Source organism: Anomaloglossus baeobatrachus, chromosome 5 (genome assembly GCF_048569485.1).
Source record: "Anomaloglossus baeobatrachus isolate aAnoBae1 chromosome 5, aAnoBae1.hap1, whole genome shotgun sequence".
Classification (NCBI taxonomy): Eukaryota; Metazoa; Chordata; class Amphibia; order Anura; family Aromobatidae; genus Anomaloglossus; species Anomaloglossus baeobatrachus.
In genome coordinates this window covers 581,112,563-581,138,821 of record NC_134357.1, presented here as the reverse complement: position 1 = coordinate 581,138,821, position 26,259 = coordinate 581,112,563, and the positions used below count along the sequence as shown (strand labels likewise).

Genomic DNA, 26,259 nt, shown 5'->3' with positions numbered 1-26,259 from the left:
GAAGGATTGGATGCAGAAAGGAGGGCGGATAGAATACGACAGCACTTTAACAAATGGAAGAAATTCATACTGGCCTATTGTACTCGGGAGGAGATAGTCAGGATTATGTCACCTTTCAAAGACACAGTCTGGTATCATACTGAAAAATTGAAGGATACATTGGATGGCTTGGAGGTGGGGGAGGAAAGGCCGAAAGCTGACTAAAAGGAGAGGGGGAAATAACCGATTTGAGTGGGACTTCTTTATTATATGTCATTACCATGTTCACAAGGGTTCAATGGGGGGAATGATAAGAATGATGGGTTAAGGGGTCGCTGCTTTCCTTTGCTTTATCTTGCCATGTTATGGTTATTGATTTTAAAAATTGGTATGGAATTTGGGATGATCAAACATGACAATGTAATGTTGAATTTACAATGCTGAATTCGCTTATGCCAATGTTATGTTATTGAAAAATTTGAATAAAAATATAGTTAAAAAAAAAAAAAAAAATGTACTTTCAAGATAATATTATAAAAAATAATAACATTGTGTTTATTTTTAGCAGATGACTGTATTGGGAGTTCAGATGGAAATCTATCATCTTCAGAATTTAAAACAGAAGATCAAAGTATCACACATGATACATATGAAGAGCATGCTGTTGCCCCAAATATACCTCCAGTCCTTCCTCTGAAAGCTTCATCATCAGATCTTTTCAAGCAAGTCCAAAATTCCGATTTATCACAGAATTGTAAGCAAAATAAAAGTTACAGAAGGGATGTGGAACATGAAACGGCTCCTACAAGGGTGAAACCATTTTCATGTTCAAAATGTGGGAAATGTTTTACCAGGAAATCACATCTTAATATCCATCAAAAAACTCACACAGGGAAGAAGCCATTTTCATGCTCAGAATGTGGAAAATGTTTTACTCAGAAATCAAATCTTGTTATGCATAAGAAAAATCACACAGGGGCGAAGATATTTTTATGCTTGGAATGTGGTAAATGCTTTACTAGTAAATCAAGTCTTGTTGACCATGGAAAACTTCACACAGGGGAGAAGCCATTTTCATGTTCAGAGTGTGGGAAATGTTTTATTCAGAAATCAGATCTTGTTAGGCATCAAAGATGTCACACTGGGGAGAAGCCATTTTCATGTTTAGAATGTGGGAAATGTTTTATTCAAAAATCAAAACTTGTTCAGCATCAAAGATCTCACACCGGGGAGAAGCCATTTTCATGTTCAGAATGTGGGAAATGTTTTATTCAAAAATCAGATCTTGTTGTGCATCAAAGATCTCACACCGGGGAGAAGCCATTTTCATGTTCAGAATGTGGGAAATGTTTTATTCAAAAATCAGATTTTGTTAGGCATCAAAAATGTCACACCAGGGAGAAGCCATTTTCATGTTTAGAATGTGAGAAATGTTTTAATTGGAAATCAAAACTTGTTCGGCATCAAAGATCTCACACCGGGGAGAAGCCATTTTCATGTTCAGAATGTGGGAAATGTTTTATTCAAAAATCAGATCTTGTTGTGCATCAAAGATCTCACACCGGGGAGAAGCCATTTTCATGTTCAGAATGTGGGAAATGTTTTATTCAAAAATCAGATCTTGTTGTGCATCAAAGATCTCACACCAGGGAGAAGCCATTTTCATGTTTAGAATGTGAGAAATGTTTTAGCCGGAAATCAAAACTTGTTCAGCATCAAAGATCTCACACTGGGGAGAAGCCATTTTCATGTTCAGAATGTGGGAAATGTTTTAATTGGAAATCAGAACTTGTTGTGCATCAAAGAATTCACACAGGGGAGAAGCCATTTTCATGTTCAGAATGTGGGAAATGTTTTAATTGGAAATCAGAACTTGTTGTGCATCAAAGAATTCACACCGGGGAGAAGCCATTTTCATGTTCAGAATGTGGGAAATGTTTTATTCAAAAATCAGATCTTGTTGTACATCAAAGATGTCACACTGGGGAGAAGCCATTTTCATGTTCAGAGTGTGGGAAATGTTTTATTCGGAAATCAGATCTTGTTAGGCATCAAAGATGTCACACTGGGGAGAAGCCATTTTCATGTTTAGAATGTGGGAAATGTTTTATTCAAAAATCAAAATTTGTTCAGCATCAAAAATCTCACACTGGGGAGAAGCCATTTTCATGTTCAGAATGTGGGAAATGTTTTACTAGGAAATCAGAACTTGTTGTGCATCAAAGATCTCACACCGGGGAGAAGCCATTTTCATGTTCAGAATGTGGGAAATGTTTTATTCGGAAATCAAATCTTGTTAGGCATAAGAAAAATCACACAGGGGCAAAGAAATTTTTATGCTTGGAATGTGGTAAATGTTTTACTAGTAAATCAAGTCTTGTTGACCATGGAAAACTTCACACAGGGGAGAAGCCATTTTCATGTTCAGAGTGTGGGAAATGTTTTATTCAAAAATCAAAACTTGTTCAGCATCAAAAATCTCACACTGGGGAGAAGCCATTTTCATGTTCAGAATGTGGGAAATGTTTTACTAGGAAATCAGAACTTGTTGTGCATCAAAGATCTCACACCGGGGAGAAGCCATTTTCATGTTCAGAATGTGGGAAATGTTTTACTAGGAAATCAGGTCTTGTTTACCATAAAAAAAATCACACAAAATAAATAATTTTTATGTTCTGAATGTGGGAAATGTAATTTTCATAAATCACATCTTGTTAAACATGTGAAGAAGCCACACAGGGAAGGAACCTTTTTCATGTTGTGAATAATTGAAATGTATAACTGGTAAATCAAGTCTTGCCCACATCAGAAAACCAACAGAGCAGAGCAGCCAATATTGGTTTCAGAATTTGCCAAATGTTTTCATCATTAATCAGGTCCTGTTGTCAGATGAGTCACACGGGAGAAGCCATCATGATGTATCATAATTCAAAGGGTTTTATCCTAAAATCGGCTGCAATTCCTTAAGTAAGAATTTGTGAGGAAAAGAACCATTTTCTTTCTTTTTAGAAATTATTGTATTTTTCCTTTCGTCACGACAGCACCCACGAGAGAGGGATCCGCCCCCTTCAGGACAGGAAACCTACAGATAAAAAAGGGGCGGTCCCCCTCCCTCATCAGTTGGTTTCCTGTCCTGCATGGAGAGGAACCTACAGTACCTGGGTCCGGTTGAGTCCGTGCGGTCTCCGAGGGAACGGCGGAGCTCAGGGTCCAGAAGCACGGTCGGTGGAGCTCCCCTCGTGGACTCCGTCCTCCGGTGCACCTCGTCCTCTTTCCTTTGGTCCGGCTTTGCCTCCAGGGAAATGGCGCCTGCACATGCGCGTGCCTACTTCTTCCGGGTTGCTCTGCTCGTGCGCGGCAGGGGGGGCCCTGCCGCGTCAGCGCGCGCTCTCTGCTGCCGTGTCCCGGAAGTGCACAGGAGCGCTTCCGGGGGAGTGGACCGGGAAGGTTCCTGGTGAAGCCCGTGGACCCCTCCTTCCTGAGCCGGACGCTGCATGGTCGGTAAGTTGCTGTCTGTCGCCGGCAGTGCACGGAGGCCGGCGCCTCTCCCTGTGTCGCGGGCTGCGCCTTCCGGCTGCAAGGCGTGTGCGATGTGTCCGGGGCCGCGTCCGCGCTCTGTCTCCTCGGCGGTGGCCCGGCAGTGCACGGAGGATCATCAAAGAGTCTCTGCCTGCCCTTCCCCCTGCCGCCCGTCCGGGGTCGGTGCGTTGCTTAAGGCCCAGTGAGCGGGCCTTTGGAGCTGGATTCTGCCGCATGGACGGCGGCTGGGCCTCCTGGCCCCTGTGGCCCCTGTGGTCTCCTAGCCTCGGTGGCCTCGGGGCCTTTCTGGCCTCTGTGGCCCGGCCTCTATGGCCCGGCCTCTGTGGCCTCCGGGCCTCTGTGGCCTCCGGGCCCCTGTGGCCTCTGTGGACTCCGGGCCCCTGTGACCTCTGTGGACTCCTGGCCCCTGTGGCCTCTGTGGACTCCTTGCCCCTGTGGCCTCTGTGGACTCCTGGCCCCTGTGGACTCCTGGCCCCTGTGGACCCCGGGCCCCTGTGGCCTCTTTGGACTCCTGGCCTCTGTGGACTCCTGGCCCCTGTGGCCTCTGTGGACTCCTGGCCCCTGTGGCCCTTGTGGACTCCTGGCCCCTGTGGCCTTTGTGGACTCCTGGCCCCTGTGGCCCTTGTGGACTCCTGGCCCCTGTGGCCTTTGTGGACTCCTGGCCCCTGTGGCCTCTGTGGACTCCTGGCCCCTGTGGCCTCTGTGGTCTCCTGGCCTCTGTGGTCTCCTGGCCCCTGTGGCCTCTGTGGTCTCCTGGCCCCTGTGGCCTCTGTGGTCTCCTGGCCCCTGTGGCCTCTGTGGTCTCCTGGCCCCTGTGGCCCCTGTGGCCTCCGGGCCCCTGTGGCCTCTGTGTATCCTGGCCCATGTGGCCTGTGTGTCCTCCTGGCCTCTGTGGCCGGTGTGTGTCCTTCTGGCTGAGCCTTCTGGCCTCTGTGTCCTCTGGGCCTCTTGGCTTCTGCGTCCTCTGGGCCTCTTGGCTTCTGTGGACTCTGGACCTCCTGGCCTCTGTGGCCTCGGGGCCTCCTGGCCTCTGTGACCTCTGGCCTCTGGGCCTCCTGGCCTCTGGGCCTCCTGGCCTCTGAGCTTCCTGGCCTTTGCGCCTCCTGGTTTTGGGTCTCTGGGCCTCCTGACCTCCTGATCCCTGTGCCTCCTGGCCCCCGGGCCTCCTGGCCTCGGGCCTCTGTGTCTCTTGGCCTCGTGCTTCCTCGCCTCGTGCTTCCGGGCCTCGTGCTCCTGGCCTTGGTCCTCTGTGCCTCCTGGCCTTGGTCCTCTGTGCCTCCTGGCGTTGGTCCTCGGTGCCTCCTGGCCTTGGGCCGCTGTGCCTCCTGGCCTTGGGCCTCTGTGCCTTCTGGCCTCGGGCCTCTGTGCCTTCTGGCCTCGGGCCTTTGTGCTTCTTGGCCTCAGGCCTTTGTGCCTCTTGGCCTCGGACCTTTGTGCCTCCTGGCCTGGGGCCTCTGTCCCTCCTGGCCTTGAGCCTCTGCGCCTCCTGGCCTCGGTGCCTCCTGCCTTCGGGCCTCTGTGTGTCCTGCCTCTGTGTCTTGTGCTTCCTGGCCGCGTGCCTCGGTTGCCTCCTGGCCTCGTGCCTCTTGCCTCTGTGCTTCCTGGCCTCTGTGCTTCCTGGCCTCTGTGCTTCTTGGTCTCTGTACTTCCTGGACTCTGTTCCTTCCTGGCCTCAGGGCTTCCTGGTCTCTGGGCCTCCTGGCCGCTGTGGTCTCTGTGGCTTCCTGGCCTCTGTGGCTTCCTGGCCTCTGTGGCTTCTGGCCTCTGTGGCTTCCTGGCCTCTGTGGCTTCCTGGCCTCTGTGGCTTCCTGGCCTCTGTGCCTTCCTGGCCTCTTGGCCTTTGTGCCTCTTGGCCTTTGTGCCTCTTGGCCTTTGTGCCTCTTGGCCCTTGTGCCTCTGTGCCTCTTGGCCCTTGTGCCTCTTGGCCTCTGTGCCTCTTGGCCTCTTGACCTCTGTGCCTCTTGGCCTCTGTGCCTCTTGGCCTTTGTGCCTCTTGGCCCTTGTGCCTCTGTCCCTCTTGACCTCTTGGCCTCTGTGCCTCTTGGCCTCTGTGCCTCTTGGCCTCTGTGCCTCTTGGCCTCTGTGCCTCTTGGCCTCTTGGTCTCTGTACCTCTTGGTCTCTGTGCCTCTTAGCCTCTGTGCCTCTTGGCCTCTGTGCCTCTTGGCCTCTGGGCCTCTGCCTCTGTGCCTCTTGGCCTCTGTGCCTCTTGGCCTCTGTGCCTCTTGCCATCTGTGCCTCGGGGCCTCCTGGTGGGCCTGTGTTTCTGGTCCTGCGTCTCTAGGCCTTGCGCTTTTGTGCTTGCTCCTTGCGGCACTCCTGCCTTGCGCCTCTGACGCCTTGCGCCTCCCTGGCCTTCCTCCTGGCCTGGCGCTTCGGGCTTCCTGCTTCGCCTCTGAGTCTCTGGTCTTGCGTCCTGGCACAGGGGGGGGTGTTGTACCGCCCTTTTCTTCGGACTGGGTTCCTGTCCTCCCGGGGCGGCTCCCTCTCTCGGGGCAACGGGAGGGCCTGGCTCCGGTGTTCCTTCCTGCTCCCTTCGGGCCCGGGCCTCCCTGGTTCTCCCTCCTGCGTCGCGTGCCTGTCCTGGGCCCCTGGGGTCTTCTGTCCCGGCCGGCCCTCCTGTCCCTGTGTCTTCCTTCCTCGCCGCGTCACGGGACCCGCTTGCCGGCGTGCCTTTGGACGGCCTTTCCTGCCATCCCATCCTTGCTGCTTGGCTGACGGCCCCTCCCCACTTGCCCTTTGGTCGGCTGTGGATGCTTTTCCTTGCCTCCCTTCCTGCTTCCTCCCCTGCTGTGGTCTCCTCCTCGTCCGGTGCGGTGCTGTCCCTGTTCCTCTGTCTCTTGGTCGCCCTTGTTTCTGCGGGGCGTGTTCGCGCCCGTCCGGCCCTGTCCGTTGGTCCTCCCTTCCTTGGGGTGTTCCGGTTCCGGTTGTTCTTCTGCCGAGCAGGGTGTCTTGCCCGGGGTGGCGTCTGGGGTTTTTTCCCGCGCTGGGTGCTTTCTCCATTCCTTTGTTTCGCTGCCTGATCGTGGGGGGGGAGCTCTGTCCTAGCCTATGTCGCTCGGTCGGCCCCTTGGCGGCGGGGTTGGTCTTTGTTCTTTGTCTTTCAGGATTCCGGCTGTGGTCCTCGCGTGGTGTGGCGTCCCTTGTCCCGATGGCTGTGGGATGCTGTTTCCATCTCATCTGTGGTGAAGCAAGTTCCTCTGGCCTCCTCGGTGACGGATCCTTCTCCTGGGCGGTGGCCTCACCCTTGGGTGGCTGTGGCCGGTGTCTCCATCGACGGTTTTTGTACGGCTGCGCCCTGGTCCTCTCCGTCCGCCTTTTCCGGGCCCTGCCGGTTGGCCTTTGTTCTTCCACTGTCTTGCGTTGGAGGCTTGGCCCTTCACGCGGTTATCCCACCCTCTGAGTGTATTCTCTCTAAGTCTCTCGTGGGTGCTGTCGTGACGAAAGGAAAAGACTAAATTACTTACCGGTAATGGGATTTTCCCGAGTCCACGACAGCACCCTTTACACCCCTGCCCTTTCTTGTTTGTTTTTCACCATTCGGTGTCCTGGGATTCGTCTGTTTTGTGTATTCATTGGCGGTTCCTCTCCCGTTTCTCTGCAACCAACTGATGAGGGAGGGGGACCGCCCCTTTTTTATCTGTAGGTTTCCTGTCCTGAAGGGGGCGGATCCCTCTCTCGTGGGTGCTGTCGTGGACTCAGGAAAATCCCATTACCGGTAAGTAATTTAGTCTTTTTGAACCATAAGACACACCTAGGTTTTAAAGGAGGAATATAGTGAAAAAATTAACGCAAAAAATGTGGTCATCAAGCACTGTTATGGGTAGGATCTGCTGCTGACACTGTTACAGGGATAAAATCCCCCAATTCTGTACTAATGTCCCCCATACTGGGCCCCTTCCAGGTATATGTGTCTCCCATACTCGTATATAGGTCTTTCATCTTGGTATATATGTTGCCCATCTTTATCCCATCCTGGAATATATGATCCCCATCTTGGTATATATGGCTCTTGTCCTAGTATATATGTCCCTGTAGGGGCGTGGCCTGAACCTCATGTAGGGAGGAAGCAGCACGGGAGAGCTCCTGCCTGGATCCGATAAAAAATCCTGATTACCGGCCCTGTTGACGGCCATAACTGACCTGGACAGCTGCAATATCCCCCTGGGCATCTGGGAAACAGAGGATCCTCGCACCATGCCGATTCGTGTCAGCAAGAAAGATAAGGAAGCATTGGAGCGTGTCCCTGCAGCAGCCAGGATGGCGCCGGCCAAAACCACGTTGTCCTGTAGTGGAGCAGTGAGAGCCACGAGCAGGCTGGAGCGTTATGCTAGGGTGCCTCCTGCTAATGATCTGTCCTCCGGTGCAAAGTCTGAGGAAAGCGCTGATCACACCTTGGAGCTGGAAGATCGTGCACCCAGGGAGGGGGCCGTGAGTAACTTGAACTCTGTGTGCTTAGCAGCCCAACAAAAGCAGACGCCAGGGCCTGTAATAGAGGGTGGGGGAGGGGGAGATGTGGAACAACCAGAGACTGTCCCTGCTGAACCCACACTAAGAGAAATCCTGGCAGCAGTTAACACTTGCAATACCACACTGTCCACTCTAAGTAATCAAATGGGAACTGTCACCTTGAATATAGCCTGTATCAAACATGAGCTGCAGGGGGTGACTGCCAGAGTGGGAGAGCTGGAGGAACGTGTGAGTCCAGCAGAGGATAAATTGCCACCAATGACACGGGAGCTGGGAAAAGCTGCACAAAATATCACAACACTGCTGAACAAGGTGGACGACTTAGAGAACCGTTGCCGTAGCAGTAATCTACGCCTGGTGGGGTTCCAATGACTCACTGGGTTTTTTTGAAAAATGGCTAATGGACACCTATGGCAAAGATGTTCTATCCCCATTCTTTACTATTGAGAGAGCGCACAGGGTCCCTACTCGTGCCCCCCAGCCAGGAGCACCCCCACGTCCTATTTTGCTCAAACTTCTGCATTTTAAAGACAGGGATGCTATTCTGTGCAGATCCAGAGATATTAAGGAACTTGCTATTAATGGGAGGAAGATCTCTATTTTCCCTGATTTTTCCATGGAGGTACAACGTAAAAGGGCGCAATTTATTGAGATTAAGAAACGCCTGGGCGGCTTACAAGTGCCATATTCCATGATGTATCCTGCTAGGGACTATCAGCAAAAGTAGTGGGGATAATTGATTGCCACCAATGGTACCTCTGGATCAAGGTTAATTATCAGCAAACTTGAAAAGAGGAATTTAATACATAACCTTTAATAAAGTATTAGTTAAAACGTTGCTCAGTGATGCAACTATACAATTTGTGCAAACAAACAAAAAACCCAATTCAAGTCCGTCTGGACCAAATCACAATGAACTAATGCAGGAGCTAGCACACCGATTAGGAGTTATTACTGTCAATAATGTATAAGTATACTTCGGACAAGCTCCATAGGTTCAAATATTCAAAAGGTATCCAAGGTTTACAGATGCTCCTAATTAATTGATATGATCTGATTGCTAGGCCAAAGAAATCTATACCCGTTAATGTGCTAGTTTAACCAATATGCTCCAGTGGGAACAAAAAATGATAGTACTCTCCCAGACTTATATTAATGCTGCATGATGGTACATTGTTAGTATCATACAAGAGTACCCTCTCATAGTTATATAAAAATGCATTACATTAGAATTGTTATTTCATTCAATCTGACCCTATTTAAGCTGGCCCTTTCATAGCTTCAACAGCCTCCCAGTTCAAGCTATGACAGGGCCAGCTTAAATAGAGTCAGATTGGTACTGCCCTTGTAAGGGTTGGAGTCTATGGGTTTTTTGAGGGTATATAGAGTCCACCTAGGGAGAGATCGTATGCCCGGTTGTGAACAGCTTTCCGACCCTATGGGAATATTGACCCCCTCCAACGACTGACCCGGATCCATAAATGGTTGAGACCAACCCTTTTTTTCAAGTTATCATTTGTGTAAATGCACACTGATATGATTTTGTTGATCTGTATGCATAATTATTGGGCATAAAGAACGTTAGTTCGGCCATTTTGAGATTACTTTGGATAAACCCACAGTACACCACTGTTTGGATTCGTGCCTTATTGGTAATATCTCAGTCTCCTAGAATAATATTTGTAAAACACCTAGGTTGTCTTTTACAATGAAATAACAATTCTAATGTAATGCATTTTTATATAACTATGAGAGGGTACTCTTGTATGATACTAACAATGTACCATCATGCAGCATTAATATAAGTCTGGGAGAGTACTATTATTTTTTGTTCCCACTGGAGCATATTGGTTGAACTAGCACATTAACGGGTATAGGTTTCTTTGGCCTAGGAATCGGATCATATCAATTAATTAGGAGTATCTGTAAACCTCGGATACCTTTTGAATATTTGAACCTATTGAGCGTGGTCAAAGTATACTTATACATTATTGACAGTAATCACTCCTAATCGGTGTGCTAGCTCCTGCATTAGTTCATTGTGATTTGGTCCAGATGGACTTGAATTGGGTTTTCTGTTTGTCTGCACAAATTTTATAGTTGCATCACTGAGCAACGTTTTAACTAATACTTTATTAAAGGTTATGTATTAAATTCCTCTTTTCAACTTTGCTGATAATTAATGATGTATCCTGCTAGACTGCGAATTGCGGTGAATGGAGAAACTCACTTTTTTGATACAGCAGGGGTGGCGCTGTCTTAGCTGGATATTAATGAGAGGTCCATAAGGAGGAAGAATACTTGAAGATCACCCTTTCTACCGCCAGGTGCTGCTGTTTCTTATTGTCTGAGACGCTATGCTGGTATAATTACTACTGATCATTTCATTTTGGATCCAGGGCGGGAGATGACCGGTTCATTGTGGACACTCGTTACGGGAACAAGCTGTGGACCCATCTCCCTGCAAGGACTCTGGGCGAGTTTTTTAGCCCTGATTCTCTCTCTCTGAGAGAAATGTGCAAGTTACACTTGTTTTTGAGGGCGGGGGTGCTGTACATTGGTGTGCAGGGCTCTATTTCCCTCCTTGTTTTTTTTCATTTATTGTTGTATTTTGCAATTAATATGGGGGGTGTGGCGTACTTCAGTCATGTCGCTCAAGCCAATGCTAACAGGAATTGGTGGAGATTGCCTCTCTCCCCCAGGAATGGAGTATGATTCCGGTTTATTAATTTTTAACCTGCTCTTATGGCTACATCACTTAATATTATAGCGTGGAATGTTAGGGGGCTCAGGGATGCGAATAAGAGGTGTGCTATATTTACTCATTTGCAAAAGTTTTTCCCAGCTATTCTATGTTTATCTGAGACCCACATGGTGAGAGATAATGTTCATTGGCTGAGAAAGGGATGGGTCACACATGAATATCATTCCACATACTCGACCCATGCACGGGGTGTCAGTGTGTTGGTGCACAAATCGATCCCTTTCTCATGTACCAAATCAGTGGTTGACCCTGGGGGCAGATTTGTTTATTTACTTTGCACGCTGTATGGTATACAATTTATTTTGGTTGCGGTATACATCCCTCCACCGTACTCAGTCGAAGCAGTAAGAAGAATCTTGTCTGTTTTAGACTCCTTCCCCCCTGCGCCGACTCTTCTGTTAGGGGATTTTAACACATATTTACATCCTTATCTAGATAAGCTACATTCGGGGGAACATATCAGAGGATGCTGCCCCAACTTCATTTGCTAGAATGCTGACAGAGTTGGGTTTGGTAGACCTTTGGCGTGTCCAAAACCCCACATCCAAACAGTTTTCCTGCTACTCTAGGTCCCACCACACTATGTCACGGATTGACCTGGCTATTAGGAACATACTTATGACCTCATATGTACAAACGGTGGCCTATCTACCTAGAAGCGTATCTGATCACTCACCACTCCATGTTACTCTTTCATGGGGAAACCCCCTCACCTTGCCTAGGCCTATCTAGAAACTTAACCCCTTCTGGATTCAGCTCATAGGGGGATCTTTACATGATACTATTTTAGAATATTTTCAACTTAATGAGTGCTCTGCACCATCACATATAGTCTGTGACTCTATAAAAGCCGTGGTGAGGGGCATCTATATTAGAGAAATATGCATACATAAAAACCAAAACAGAAGCTACACCCAAAGTCTGATTCAGGAAGTATCTGTTGCGGAGGCTGCGGTGGTGCTCAACCCGACAGAGCAAACGAAAAACACTCTAGAGAAGGCACAAACGTCACTGAAAGAAAATCTCATGTTGGCGGAAGCAAATAAACGTTACTTCCTCAAACAGAAATATTTCATAGAGGGAGAGGGAGTAGGGCACTTACTAGCTATGGTCATTAGGGAACAGGAGGGATCTTCATATATAAATAGGCTGAAGACGGAGTCGGGTGACCTTGTAACAGAGAGTGAGGATATAGTGAGGGAGATAAAGAGGTATTATATGTGACTATACACATCAGACTGTGACCTCACAGAGACTGAGATACAGCAATATTTGGATGCTCTCTCTCTTTCTCTCCCCCCACACTAGCCGACGAAGAAAGGGATTTTTGGATCGAGATATCCCGTTGGAAGAATTGGAGGAAGCACTTGGCCAGACACAAAACGAAAAAGCTCCGGGAATGGATGGCCTGCCTGGTGAGTTTTATAAAACCTATGCACCCTTACTGCTACCTAAAGTACTTAAGGTATTTGAAGAGGCTGAAAGGCAGAGGGTCCTCCCGCCCTCTATGAGGGAAGCTTTAATAGTCTTAATATTAAAACCCGGAAAAGATCCAGAAATCCTGGATTCGTACCGCCCAATCTCTCTACTACCAACAGATGTTAAATTACTGGCCAAGGTGCTCACCAATGGGATGTCCCGAGTCATCTCATCTATTATACAGAATGATCAAACAGGATTTATTCCATGTAGAGCCACATCTATGAATCTCAGGAAATTATACTTAGGGATTCAACATAGTTCTGAGAAGCCAGGGGAAAGGGCAATTTTGTCCTTGGACGCCGCTAAGGCAATCAATAGCTTGGAGTGGGGGTATCTGTGGGCGGTACTTCGGAAAATGGGTTTTGGACACAGATTTATAAATTGGGTGAAGTTGCTATATGAGTCACTGGTGGTGAAGGTTAGGGCTAATGGCAGGGTCTCTGAGTCCTGCTCTCGCCCTTGCTATTTGCTACTGCAGTGGAGCCATTGGCAGTTGCAATACGGAAGTCCAGGGAGATAACGGGATTTAGGTGTGGAACCGTGGAGCAGAAGATATCATTATATGTGGACGACCTACTTTTATATTTAGACAGGGTACATTCCTCGATTTTGCCGATAATGGATATTATTCAAGAATTTGGGCGGAAGTCTAGCCTTCGGATTAATTGGTCCAAATCGGCTTTAATGCTGTTAGACCCTCTCCCGGTGGATTTCTCGGATTTGCAAATACCGGTTCCTGTAGCCCGAGAGTTTAAGTATCTGGGAGTAACTGTTAGCCCAATTCCGAAGGATTTCCAGGCCCTAAATCTGGAACCCCTGTTGCAGCGGTTCAGAGCAAAGGTACATACCTGGTGCCGCTTGCCGCTATCAAATATCGGTAGATCTAACTTAATCAAAATCGTAATAATTCCACAATTACTATATTTTATACATAATTCTCCAGTGGGGATACGTAGGGAATTTTTTGCAAAAATGAATACATTATTCCGGGAACTTCTCTGGAAGAAAAAACAGGCTAGGATTTGATTGGAAGCGCTACAGCGGGGAAAGGAGGAGGGAGGATTGGTGGTACCAAACCCATATATATATATATATATATATATATTATAGCCTGCCAAATGCAACATCTTAGGGGTTGAGGCAAAGAAGGAGCGTATGATAATAGTGGTGATATAGTGAGAGAGGGATCGGTATGGACATTTCAGAGTTGCCGGTTGGATGTGGGACAAAGACGGATAAATGGGGCACGATATCCTATGCTGGCTATGATATTTAACAGAAAGCAAAGGAGCGAGGTGTTCAAATGCCGCGCCAATAGATCACTTCAGCAGATGTTCAGATCAATGTCATTTTATTGTTATTCAGGTCGACGCGTTTCTGGAGCAGAAACGCGTCGACCTGAATAACAATAAAATGACATTGATCTGAACATCTGCTGAAGTGATCTATTGGCGCGGCATTTGAACACCTCGCTCCTTTGCTTTCTGTTATCTACCGGTATTGGTGGCTGCAGCCTTGGATCTACGATACATGCGTTCATAGTAGTTGTGGCTTTTCACAACTGCAATTGGTGAGTAGATTTACTCCCCCCTCCCTGCCCCTCATATATTGGGGTAAGACCCTATTGCGCTTGTTTTTCCACAGCCTTTTTCCTTGTGGCTATGATATTTAGGGTATGAGACAGAGGTAAGGCTCTTTTTAAGATAAATGGGCCTACGGAGTTCTGGCCACTGTGGCGGAATCCGGATTTGCCAGAAATTAAAAAATTAGTGGGGTTCAGAGGATGGGAAGATAAAGGGATCCATTTAGTGTCACAAGTACTACGAAATAATACTCTTAAGAGTTTTGAGCAATTGAGAACGGAGTTTCACCTCCCGCATGTCTTCTTTTATTAATACTTACAGCTGAGACACGCACTGGAAAGACAGGGAGGACAAATCTGGTGACAGTGACACATAATCAAACATTACATATGCTACTTACATCTGAGTCCTCTAAAGGTCTTATTTCAGAATTATACAAAAGATTATTTTTTTTTTAACTTCATTTTATTAACAATTTCAAACATGGTACAACTGACATTTGCCATATAAAGATAGGTCAGTATATAGAAAGTAATATTTAAATATAACAATGAACAGTCATGTAAAGTCCATAATATCTTTAGCACTTACCGTATTTTTCGGACCATAAGACGCACTTTTTTTCCCCCAAATGTTGGGGGAAAGTTGGGGGTGCGTCTTATGGTCTGACTATAGGGCTGCGGCTGGGAATGAGGGTGCTGCGGGTCATCGGGGGCACGAGCAGGCAGCAGCAGCGCCTGCTCGTGACCACGTGGGCCCGCTCATTACATATTATTATTATTATTATTATTATTTATTATTATAGCGCCATTTATTCCATGGCGCTTTACAAGTGAAAGAGGGTATACGTACAACAATCATTAACAGTACAAGACAGACTGGTATAGGAGGAGAGACATATGCACGCCCATCCTCCCGCCCATCTCTCAGCGCTGAAGCCGGCACTGACAGGTGGGCGGAAGGATGAGCGGGGACGCGCGCATAGCAAAGAGCCGGCCGCATGATCACCCCTGGCAATTACAGCCTGGAGTGATCATGTGCGGCTGTATTCACTGCCCCCCGTGCGTCATTACCAGCGCGGGGTGCAGTGAATCAGTGCACTCACCCGTCCCCGTGTGTGGAGCCGCCCCCCTGCTGCACGCGATGACTTCCTGTCTGTGCCGGGTCAGCTGATCCGTGCCGGTCAGCTGCTCTGTGCTGAGCTGGTCAGCTGATCGGCACAGACAGGAAGACATCGCGATGTTGCAGGGGGCCGGCTCCACACACACAGATCAGCGTGCCAGAGAGGAAGATGATCGGTGCTGCAGGGAGTGAGGAAAAGGTGAGTATAAACGTTTATTTTTTTTCTCTGTGCTATAGGATACAGGCCATATACCAGGATGGTATATGAGCACGATGAGAGTATATGAGCAGGCTGGATGGGGGGGGGGCATGTGAACAGGCTGGATGGGGGGGGGGCATGTGAACAGGCTGGATGGGGGGGGGCATGTGAACAGGCTGGATGGGGGGGGGCATGTGAACAGGCTGGATGGGGGGGGGCATGTAAACAGGCTGGATGGGGGGGGGCATGTGAACAGGCTGGATGGGGGGGGGCATGTGAACAGGCTGGATGGGGGGGGGGCATGTGAACAGGCTGGATGGGGGGGGGCATGTGAACAGGCTGGATGGGGGGGGGCATGTGAACAGGCTGGATGGGGGGGGGCATGTGAACAGGCTGGATGGGGGGGGGGGGCATGTGAACAGGCTGGATGGGGGGGGGCATGTGAACAGGCTGGATGGGGGGGGGGGCATGTGAACAGGCTGGATGGGGGGGGGCATGTGAACAGGCTGGATGGGGGGGGGCATGTGAACAGGCTGGATGGGGGGGGGCATGTGAACAGGCTGGATGGGGGGGGGCATGTGAACAGGCTGAATGGGGGGGGGGCATGTGAACAGGCTGGATGGGGGGGGGCATGTGAACAGGCTGGATGGGGGGGGGGCATGTGAACAGGCTGGATGGGGGGGGGCATGTGAACAGGCTGGATGGGGGGGGGGCATGTGAACAGGCTGGATGGGGGGGGGCATGTGAACAGGCTGGATGGGGGGGGCATGTGAACAGGCTGGATGGGGGGGGGCATGTGAACAGGCTGGATGGGGGGGGGGCATGTGAACAGGCTGGATGGGGGTTTATAGCAGGATCATATACAAGGCAGGAGGATCATTACCAGGATGGGGTACCTTAGTAGAGAATTTGGGGACATTACCCCCATAACAGTGTCAGCAGCAGATCCTCGCCCTATAACAGTGTGTCATGACCACATTTTTTGCTTAAAGTTTTATTTTCCCATTTTCCTCCTCTAAAACCAGGGTGCGTCTTATAGTCCGAAAAATACGGTAACATAGAACAATGTTATTATCCAAACTTCTTATCATTTGCATATATATCTAATTTTATATTGAGCATAAGAACAGCTCTATCTATCAGCATGACCATATTTTGAAAACAAGATAGAAAAAGGAAGAGAAAAAGGAGAAAAGAAAGAACAACAACAGCCACATTGCATTATTATATCTCAATATACCATTGGACAGTGTTTCATATCCCAACATCTAGCGGGAACCACCATTATTCGCATAATCTCCCTCAAACCTCCGCAAGTGTGTCTGGAGAAGAATTCCACAAACCCCAGATTTTGTTAAAAATTTCCCGGGCACCCCCTATTATAATATACCACCCGCTCATAGACTATGGTTGCATTGACTAGTTTAACCCAGGACCGCACAGTTGGATTTGAATCTCCCATCCATCTCAGAGCTATTAATTTCCTAGCCAGAAACAATGCCTCTCTGAGGAATATTGTCATGTAATGATCCCAGGACTCTTCGTCCACCACCCCAAACAGGCATATCAAAGGGTCACACATAACAGGAATCGACACAATCGATATCAGCAGAGATGTCACTCCCCGCCAGTACAAAGATATATTGGGACAGCTCCAAATCATATGTATGAAATTTGCCCCTGAGAGATGACACCTCGGGCACTCCGATGTACGAGAACAGCCCATACTAAATAATCGAGTTGGAGTAAGGTATGCCTGGTGGACAATGTAGCATTGAATCAACTTATTATTAACTGATGGGGATACCGCAGTCAGAGATTCCAATATCTCTTCCCATTCCTCTCCCTGTAGAGAGGGAATTAGAGATTTCCATCTATCCTGGGCTGGCAAGGGGTCCGACTCCACCCCCACCGACAACAGGTAAGTATATATAGCTGAGATGAGGCCTCGAGGACCTTGTGATTTTAGAATACCTATCATAGGAAGTGATGATATCAATTTCCTCACTCCAATTTTCTGTATGTGGGATTGAATCGCTGTGCGAATCTGCAGGTATCTAAAAAACTGTGATCTTGGAACATTATATTCAATCTGGACTTGTTCAAAGGACTTGAAGGTTGTGGTTCCCGGGACAAAAAGATCACCTAATGCACTGACGCTGTGAGTGGCCCAGAATTGCGCCGAGGGGTGATCTCTCAGAGTATGGAAGTGGCTATTCCCCCATAATGGGAGTTCCGCCACCACCCCTTCGAAGTGTACCACCCTCTTGGCTTGTCGCCAGACTAATCTTGCCAACCTGAGGAGGGGTAATTGCCGTGGTGTTCTCAGTCCATCTGATTCCAGAAAACCCACTAAACAATCAGTCCCAGCCGCGTGTGCCAAGTGACTCTCAGAGTTTGGCAGCTGACATCCAGGCATCCAAGTCTCTAGTGCCCTAAGCTGTCCCGCAAGGTAGTAGAGGAAGAACTCCGGTAAAGCCATCCCTCCCAGTCTTTTGGATCTCTGTAAAATTGATAACCGAAGTTTGGGTCTGGATTTCCCCCATATGAAAGAGGTAGTAAGCGAGTTCAACATTGAGAAGAAGGATTTGGGTACTGATACTGCACTATGTTGTAGTGTATAACTAAGCTTTGGAAGTAATATCATTTTGATTAAATTTATTCTGCCAACCACTGACAGGGGTAGCTTGCTCCACAAGTTATATTTAAGTTTAACGTGCTCCAGAAGTGGTGTTATACTCATCTGCAGGTCTAGTGTATGGTCTTTCTGTATGTGTATTCCCAGGTATTTAAAGCTAGTTACCACTTGCAAAGGTGACCTACCCTCCATTGAAATTCCAGACCCGTTCATTAATGGCATCAAAGCAGACTTATCCCAGTTGATGCGTAGTCCCGAAAAGTCCCCAAATTTATCTATAGTGTCTATAACCACCGGTAGAGTCTCTTGCACTCGATCTAAGAAGACAACCATGTCATCCGCATACAATCCTATTTGATCTGTGCGGTCGGCTATAGTGATTCCAGTGATCTGTGGATGAGAGCGGATTCTAATTGCCAAAGCTTCAATAACTAGTGCAAACAATGCTGGAGACAGAGGGCATCCCTGTCTTGTGCCCCGGTTCAATGAGAAGGGTGTAGACATAGCACCATTGACTAGTATCCTGGCTGTCGGGGACCTATACAACATATGAATCAAGTTACTGAATTTAGGCCCAAAGGCGAATCTCTGGAGGCAGGCAAATAAAAATGGCCATTCTACCGAGTCAAATGCCTTGGCCGCGTCCAGCGAGGCCAAGGCCCACTCATTCTCCTGGACCAGTGTGCTATATTGCACTATGGACTGGACCCGTCTTATATTTATAGAGGTGTTTTTCCCAGGCATAAATCCGGTTTGATCTGGGTGAACTATACTCAATATGACTGAATTAAGCCTGGACGCCAGTATTTTGGTAAAGATCTTGTAATCCACATTAACTAAGGATATAGGACGGTATGAACCGCAGTCTAGTGGGTCTTTACCCTCCTTCCTCAGCACGACTATATGTGCTTCGTATAAGGAGGCAGGTAGAGAGTCGCCGGCTGAAAAATGTGAGAAAACCTCTAAAAGAATCGGGGCCAATACGTCACAATATTTACTATAGAATTCTATGGGAAGGCCATCTGGACCCGGAGATTTCCCCCTAGCCATATCTGAGATGGCAGTAATCACTTCATCCAGTGTGATGTCCGCCTCCAGAGACTCCCGTTGTGATCCACTCAAAGTGGGAAACTCCAAATCTGACAAATATATCATGCAACTTTGAACTTCATGAGGATTTCTAGATGTGTATAGGGTTTTATAGTATTCACAAAAGCACTCTAAAATATCCTCAGGGGATGTAGCTATTGAGCCATCCATCCTCCGTATACCCAATATTGTATTTGAAGTGTTGTGTTGCCTAACCATATATGCCAATAATTTACTGGATTGATTTCCAAGCTCAAAATATGATTGTCGGGTAAAGAACAATTTGCGTTTGGACTTGGTCTCAGAGTGCTGTATATATAACCTATATGATTGCATCCAGGCCGCCCTATTTCCATCGGTTGGGGCCGATATGTATATTGCCTCTGAGTCCCTAAGTCTCCCCTCTACTATATCATCCTCAGTTTTAGTCACTCTTTTAAGATATGTTATGGTTGAAGACAAACACCCTCTAAGGTAGGCTTTAAGAGTGTCCCACACCAAGTTAATATTTCAGGGTTTAGGGTGGGCTTCCAGGAAATCCTCTATTTGGGTCAGAGTTCTATCACTTTGATCTATTAGTTTCAGCCAAAAGGGGTTTAACCTCCAAAAGGGTTTACCAACACCTTGGTTAGTCTTCATAGTAAGAATCACTGGGCTGTGATCTGATATGCCCCTGACCCCATGTACCACATCATCCACCCAGGTTGCGATATTGCTCGACCCAAAAATATAATCCAGTCAGGACAGCGTGTGTCTAGTAGAAGAATGACATGTATATTCTCGGGTGTTAGGATGCCGGAGTCGCCAAAGGTCAATCCACCCTCCTCCCTCCGCGCATTGCTGCAAATCAGTCAAGTGTGTGGCCGAATGTTGTCCCCCTCCATCCATCCGAAACCTGTCCTGCTCCTCATTCATCACAAGATTAAAATCCCCCATACATAACACATACGCATCTGGATAATTGAGGGCAAAGCTCAGTGCTTGTTTAAGAATGGAGATGCGAGCTGGCGGGGGGTTGTAAATACATAATAGCACATAATCTCTAGAGTTTATAGACGCATATATAAACACAAATCGCCCCTCCGGGTCACGCCTCACCACCTTCACTTCCCAACGGATATGTCTATGGACCAATAGAGAGACACCCCTGGAGTAGCTGGTGTGGAACGCATGTGCCGACCATTGTACCCACGGTTTGTTTACTAGTCTGGCTGTGTCCCGTGTGAGGTGAGTCTCTACCAGTACCACCAGTTGGGCCTTGACTTGCTTAATTTGGGAGAATACCTTAATACGTTTTTTGGGCGATTTAAGGCCTCTGACATTCCAGGTCATAAATATTAGCTCTGACCCCATATCACATAGATCTTTTTATAGAACCAGGATCCCAGGTATAAGACGCTTTCTGCCCTGCAATTAAGTGTGGTTAACCCTCCAACAGTAATAAGCCTGTCCCTGCAAAGAAATAAAGTTAATGCAATTGCAGCTGTAAACATAAAGAACCAATATCGAACTTCAGGACCTTTCCGATAAATCCTGTAAAACATTTCAAACATCAATGGGGATACCACCACTGAATACAGTGTCCTGGTATAGGTGGTATAAGGGTGCACAAGATAGGGCTCCCATTTCACAAGAACCAATTCCTGGCCAATTCCTCCATCACTCGAGGCACGGGGAAGTCCCATCTGTCTCCAAAGGGGGCTTCAAGCAACCATGGAAGAAGAGGGTCGCCAGGGGGTACAGAAAATGTCACCTAGGAAAGTAATCTCATTGCTTCTGCCCCTTAGGTTTCGGGTGTACCTGTATCCAGTCCTCAGCCTCAGCAGGTGTAGCAAAAAACAGAGGCGACCCTTCATGCACTATGCGGAGCCGGGCAGGATACAGCATAGAGTAGATGATGTTCCGCTCCCTTAATTTCTTCTTCACCTCCATGAAGTGGGCCCTCTGTTTCTGGAGGTCCACCGAAAAGTCCGGAAAGATCGAGAGCGCAGCATTATTGAACTCCCGTTTTCGTGGGGAGGGGGTGAGTGGGGTCTGATTGGCTGGTGTGTGTTTGTGTGTGGGAACCTCCCCAAGGGAGAGTGAAATCAGCATCAAAAACATGGATGCAGACCTCTGTGACACCCTGGTTTTGCCAGGGTGGCACAGTGCTCTTTGTGCTGACAACTACTGCTCAGGGTGATGTATATGCCCCATACTCTTATGGGATGTATATGACGCAGCCTCTCCTGGGATGTATATGCCTCCGTGTCTCCTGTGATGTAGATGCCCCAGCTTCTCCTGTGATGTGTATGCCCCCAGCCTCTCCAGACCAAGACAAACCTGGAAAAGCAGTTGTGAGCAACAAAATAATCAATATCACCGAACATCACAGTCGCTACAGCCACCACTAGGGTGAGTTAATTAATTCATTGACCAAATATAGCCAGGTCGTTTTCAAGTTGAAAATTTTTAGTGGTCCCCGAAGGTTGGTAGAAAATTACAAATGTCCCCCGGCAGTAAAAAGGTTCCCAACCCCTGTTTGAAAGGTTTTTCAAAAAATTGACACAACACCGAATATAAACTTGAAAGATTTATGTGTAATAAAAAAAAAAAAAAAACCTGTTTACAACAAATAATAAGAAATTTAGTGGCCCTGTGGTTGGCTTGCCACAAACTGGTTTAACAAATCACCTTGTCGGCGTATGGCTTGCGACAGACGCCTATGTGATTCCAGCATCTGCGTGTTTGACTCGATCAGGTCCTGTAGTGTGGGGATTTCTGTGGAGGGAATGGTAAAAGTTAACCAGGCTTGTTCAAACATCGAACTGACAGGTATATGTTTTTTGTTGACCACTTACGGTTTTGTGGTCATCCTCCGAGGCGCTGACGGCCCAACCAGATCCTGTGGCTAGGGAACACAAATCAATTATTAGTACACGACAGCCCACCATCATTTTAACATCCATGTATCCTTTCCAACTTGTAGGGACACCATGTTATGTGCATAAATTACAGGAAGGGTAGCCTGCACCAAACTCACCAACTGATGCGGGGGAAAAGGCATCGGGAGACAGTGAATGATGAGGAGACAGGGTATAAGGTGGTGATGGGGTTGATTGAAGTGATGGGGTTGCAGCAGGTGATGGGTTTGGAGAAGGAGAGGGTGGCCCAGCAGGAGATGGTGCAGCAGGTGGAGGTGGGGTAGACGCAGCTGATGCTGGACCAGGAGATGGTGGAGCCGGTTGCGGTGGTGGTGCAGCTGGGGGTGGTCCTAGGTATAGGAGAAAACTTCTATTGAGCGGATAACTCCAGGCCTCCACGGCTTAAGCCCGCTTTACACCATACAATTCTGCATACAATATCGTATGCGATGTGACACGCCCCCATCGTATGTGCGACAAGTTACATTAGTTTCCCTTTCATTTTTTAAACAGACATAACTATTCAGATTTTAAGACATCGTAGTGTGTGAAGCCTAGATGATACGATTAACGAGCGCATAAAGCATCGTAATCGTATCATCGGTGCAGCGTTGGCGTAATCCATAATTACGCTGACGCGACGGTCCGATGTTGTTCATCGTTCCTGCGGCAGCACACATCGCTGTGTGTGAAGACGCAAGAGCGAGGAAAATTTCCTATCGGCGTCACCGCGGCTCCCGTAGGATATGCGGAAGGAAAAAGGTGGGCGGGATGTTTACATCCCGCTCATCTACGCCCCTCCGCTCCTATTGGCAGCCTGCCGTGTGACGTCGCAGTGAGTCCGTACGACCCGCCCCCTTAATAAGGAGGCGGGTCACCAACCAGAGCGACGTCCCAGGACAGGTGAGTCCATGTGAAGCTGCCGTAGCTATAATGTTCGCTACGACAGCTATCACAAGGATATCGCAGCTGCGAGGGGGGCGTGGACTATCGCGCTCGGCATCGCGGCATCAGCTTGCGATGTCGCAGCGTGCAAAGTACCCCTAAGGCCATTATATACTGCCATTATATACTGCATTCTAACATGCTGTATATAAGAGCCCTGGCCGCTGTGACAACATAAAAAATACTTTATATAACTTACCTAGCCGTCGCGCTGCTGTGGAATAGGAGGACGGAGATGGCTGAAAGAGGCGCCGGCGGAACTGAACAACGTACACGCCTCCGTGACCCTATTCCACTGTAGCGCGACCGTAAGGTAAGTTATATAAATTGTTTTTTATTTGCTTTGTCTGGTGTTGTTTAGGGGTTAACAAAACCAAACCAGGCCAAAGCCGCAAAACAACACTCACCACGACGCCTCATGATGTCTGCCCGGATGCTGGCGAACAGATCACTTGACCTGTATCGCAGGTCCGCCACCTTCTTTCTGATTTGGGTTGTGGACCGCTCCAGCCCAAATCGACGGGACAGGCCTCTCCTGATCTTCTCCAGCACTGCCTGCTTATGCAGTATGGGATGCTCACGGGGGGCCTCACAAAGGTAATCCAGTTTTACCACCATTTTCACTACATAGTGAACCTCCACAGACCACCAGGGAGAAGAGCGCCTCCTTGCCGTCATGTTCCCGCCTCTGGGCATAGTAAAACATCCACGCCGCCCACCAGACTTCAAAGACGACGGGAGCAACGTCATCACGTCACGTTATGAACAGCGTCACAGTAGCGATCCCGCTTGCGGTCTCATTGTCAGCTAGCCCGCTCTAACCGCGTCAGCACAGCTGCGCCTCCGTCTGCCGGGAACGCAGTAGCGTCGCCGGCCAGAAGTGAATGCTGGTGTGGGCACTGTTAATACTACTAATATAAAAATCCAATACACAAACATAAATCAATGATTTAAGTGCTATCTATGCAATTTGCTGTCTGACTCGGTTACAGCCGATATCGCAGACGGGAACGCTACTGTGATTCTGTGCTAGCTTTATTCAGACCGCTAGTTTCACGAACGGGAACGCTACTGTGACGCGGTTCGAGCGGCTCGTTGAAAACGAGACCGCTAGCGGGATCGCTACTGCGACGTTGTTCAGAACGTGACGTGATGACGTTACTCACGTCGCCTTTGAAGTCTGTTGGGCGGCGTACATGCTCAGAGGCGGGAACATGGCGGCCAGGAGACGCAGTTCTCCATGGGGGCCTGTTGAGGTGCATTATCTGATTCGGATGATGATAAAAAAAGATTATTTTTGTGAGGCAGAGCATGAACATCCCATGCTTCACAAGCAGGCTGTGCTGAGGCTAATTAGCAGAGGCCTGGCCCGTAGATTTGGGGTGGAGCGATCCACAACCCAAATCCGGAAGAAACTGGCAGACCTGCGCTATAAGTCCAGTGAACTCCTCGCCAGCATCCGAGCAGACATCGAGAGGCGTCATGGTGAGTGCTGTTTAGCGGCTTTGGTCCTGTTCGGTTTTGTTTACCCATGAACAACCCATGACTTTATGGTTCATGGATCATGGATCGAAACATCGGTGTTACCATTTAGTAAACATGTTAAATATAATATCCCCAAAATTATATTGTAGGATCACCTTTTATGGCCTAGAGCAGACCTGGGCAAGGGGCGGCCCGCGGGCCACATCCGGCCCGCCTACTCTCTGTGACCGGCCCGCCTGGCTCCGGGCATCCTTGCTGGCCGGTCACTGATGAGGGCAATCTGACCTGTTGTCTGGAGCTCCAGGCTCCGGCCGGCCCGTGGTCAGATTGCCCTCATCACACGCTGCGTGCCGGCAAGGAACAGAGGACAGATACTGCAGCACCGCACAGTGAAGCAGCGGAACGCAGGAATCTGTCCTCTGTTTCCTGCTGGCACTTTCTCTGTGACACACACGCGCGCGCCCTGATGTCGTCAGTACGTCGTCGGGTTCATCAGAGTTCATTGGGAACTGTGACAAGTCCCCGAGATGCTCCGGCTTCCAGGTTCTCAACATACACACACACCTGTATACTCACCCAGCGATGCGGTCCCCAGCACTGTCCCTTCTTCCAGCTGCTCACTCCAGTGAATATTCAGTGAGTATACTTACAAGCGATAAGGAGCGGGAGGCAGCAGAGTCAGAGACAGCAGCGCTGGAGAGAGGTAAATATAGAAAATCTTTTTATTAAAAAGACCCGTGTTTTCTCTGGTATTTGTCACACTGATGTCACACAGATCACATCAGTGTGCGATCCGTGTGACACCTGTGTGCTGCCAGAGAAAAAAAGGATATGTGTGCGTGCAGGTCCACGAGGGGTCACACAGTCCGTAACTTACTGTTTGTATCTGAAGGGATAGTATATATGCTATATACAGTATTGGGTAAAACTGAGTTAATTATATTAGTCCGGCCCTCTAAAACCATCCCAATTTCTCATGCGGCCCCATGAGAAAATTAATTGCCCACCCCTGGCCTAGAAAAATAAAAGGAATTGAGGACCCAAAGGAGGGTATATATTATATTATATATATATTTTTCTCCTATACCTAGGACCACCTCCAGCTGCGCAGGCACCTCCACCTGCTCCACCATCTCCTGGTGCAGCATCTGATGCGGATCCCCTACCTCCACCGGCTCCACCATCTCCTGGTCCAGCATCAGCTGCGTCTACCCCACCTCCACCTGCTGTACCATCTCCTGCTGGGCCACCCTCTCCTTCTCCAAACCCATCACCTGCTGCAACCCCATGACTTCAATCAACCCCATCACCACCTTATACCCTGTCTCCTCATCATTCACTGTCTCCCGATGCCTTTTCCCCCGCATCAGTTGGTGAGTTTGGTGCAGGCTACCCTTCCTGTAATTTATGCACTGTCGTGTACTAATAATTGATTTGTGTTCCCTAGCCACAGGATCTGGTTGGGCCATCAGCGCCTCGGAGGATGAAGGTGATGAACCACAAAACCGTAAGTGGTCAACAAAAAACATATACCTGTCAGTTCGATGTTTGAACAAGCCTGGTTAACTTTTACCATTCCCTCCACAGAAATCCCCACACTACAGGACCTGATCGAGTCAAACACGCAGATGCTGGAATCACATAGGCGTCTGTCGCAAGCCATACGCCGACAAGGCGATTTGTTAAACCAGTTTGTGGCAAGCCAACCACAGGGCCACTAAATTTCTTATTATTTGTTGTAAACAGGTTTTTTTTTTTTTTTATTACACATAAATCTTTCAAGTTTATATTCGGTGTTGTGTCAATTTTTTGAAAAACCTTTCAAACAGGGGTTGGGAACCTTTTTACTGCCGGGGGACATTTGTAATTTTCTACCAACCTTCGGGACCACTAAAAATTTTCAACTTGAAAACGACCTGGCTATATTTGGTCAATGAATTAATTAACTCACCCAAGTGGTGGCTGTAGCGACTGTGATGTTCGGTGATATTGATCATTTTGTTGCTCACAACTGCTTTTCCAGGTTTGTCTTGGTCTGGAGAGGCTGGGGGCATACACATCA

The 26,259-nt window shown here is 48.3% G+C and overlaps 1 protein-coding gene and 1 long non-coding RNA gene across 2 annotated transcripts in view; both read left to right on the top strand.

The window, feature by feature from the left end:
* Positions 1-26,259, top strand: part of LOC142313127 (uncharacterized) — a 184,808-nt gene that overhangs the window by 27,610 nt on the left and 130,939 nt on the right. Inside the window, exon 5 of the mRNA XM_075352113.1 lies at positions 545-2,628. Coding sequence (XP_075208228.1) covers positions 545-2,628 — 2,084 coding nt within the window. The remainder of the gene's footprint in view (positions 1-544; positions 2,629-26,259) is intronic.
* LOC142312461 (uncharacterized) lies at positions 25,294-25,903 on the top strand. Its single transcript, XR_012754388.1, has 3 exons — positions 25,294-25,570; positions 25,645-25,704; positions 25,785-25,903. It is a non-coding gene; the product is annotated as an uncharacterized LOC142312461 (long non-coding RNA).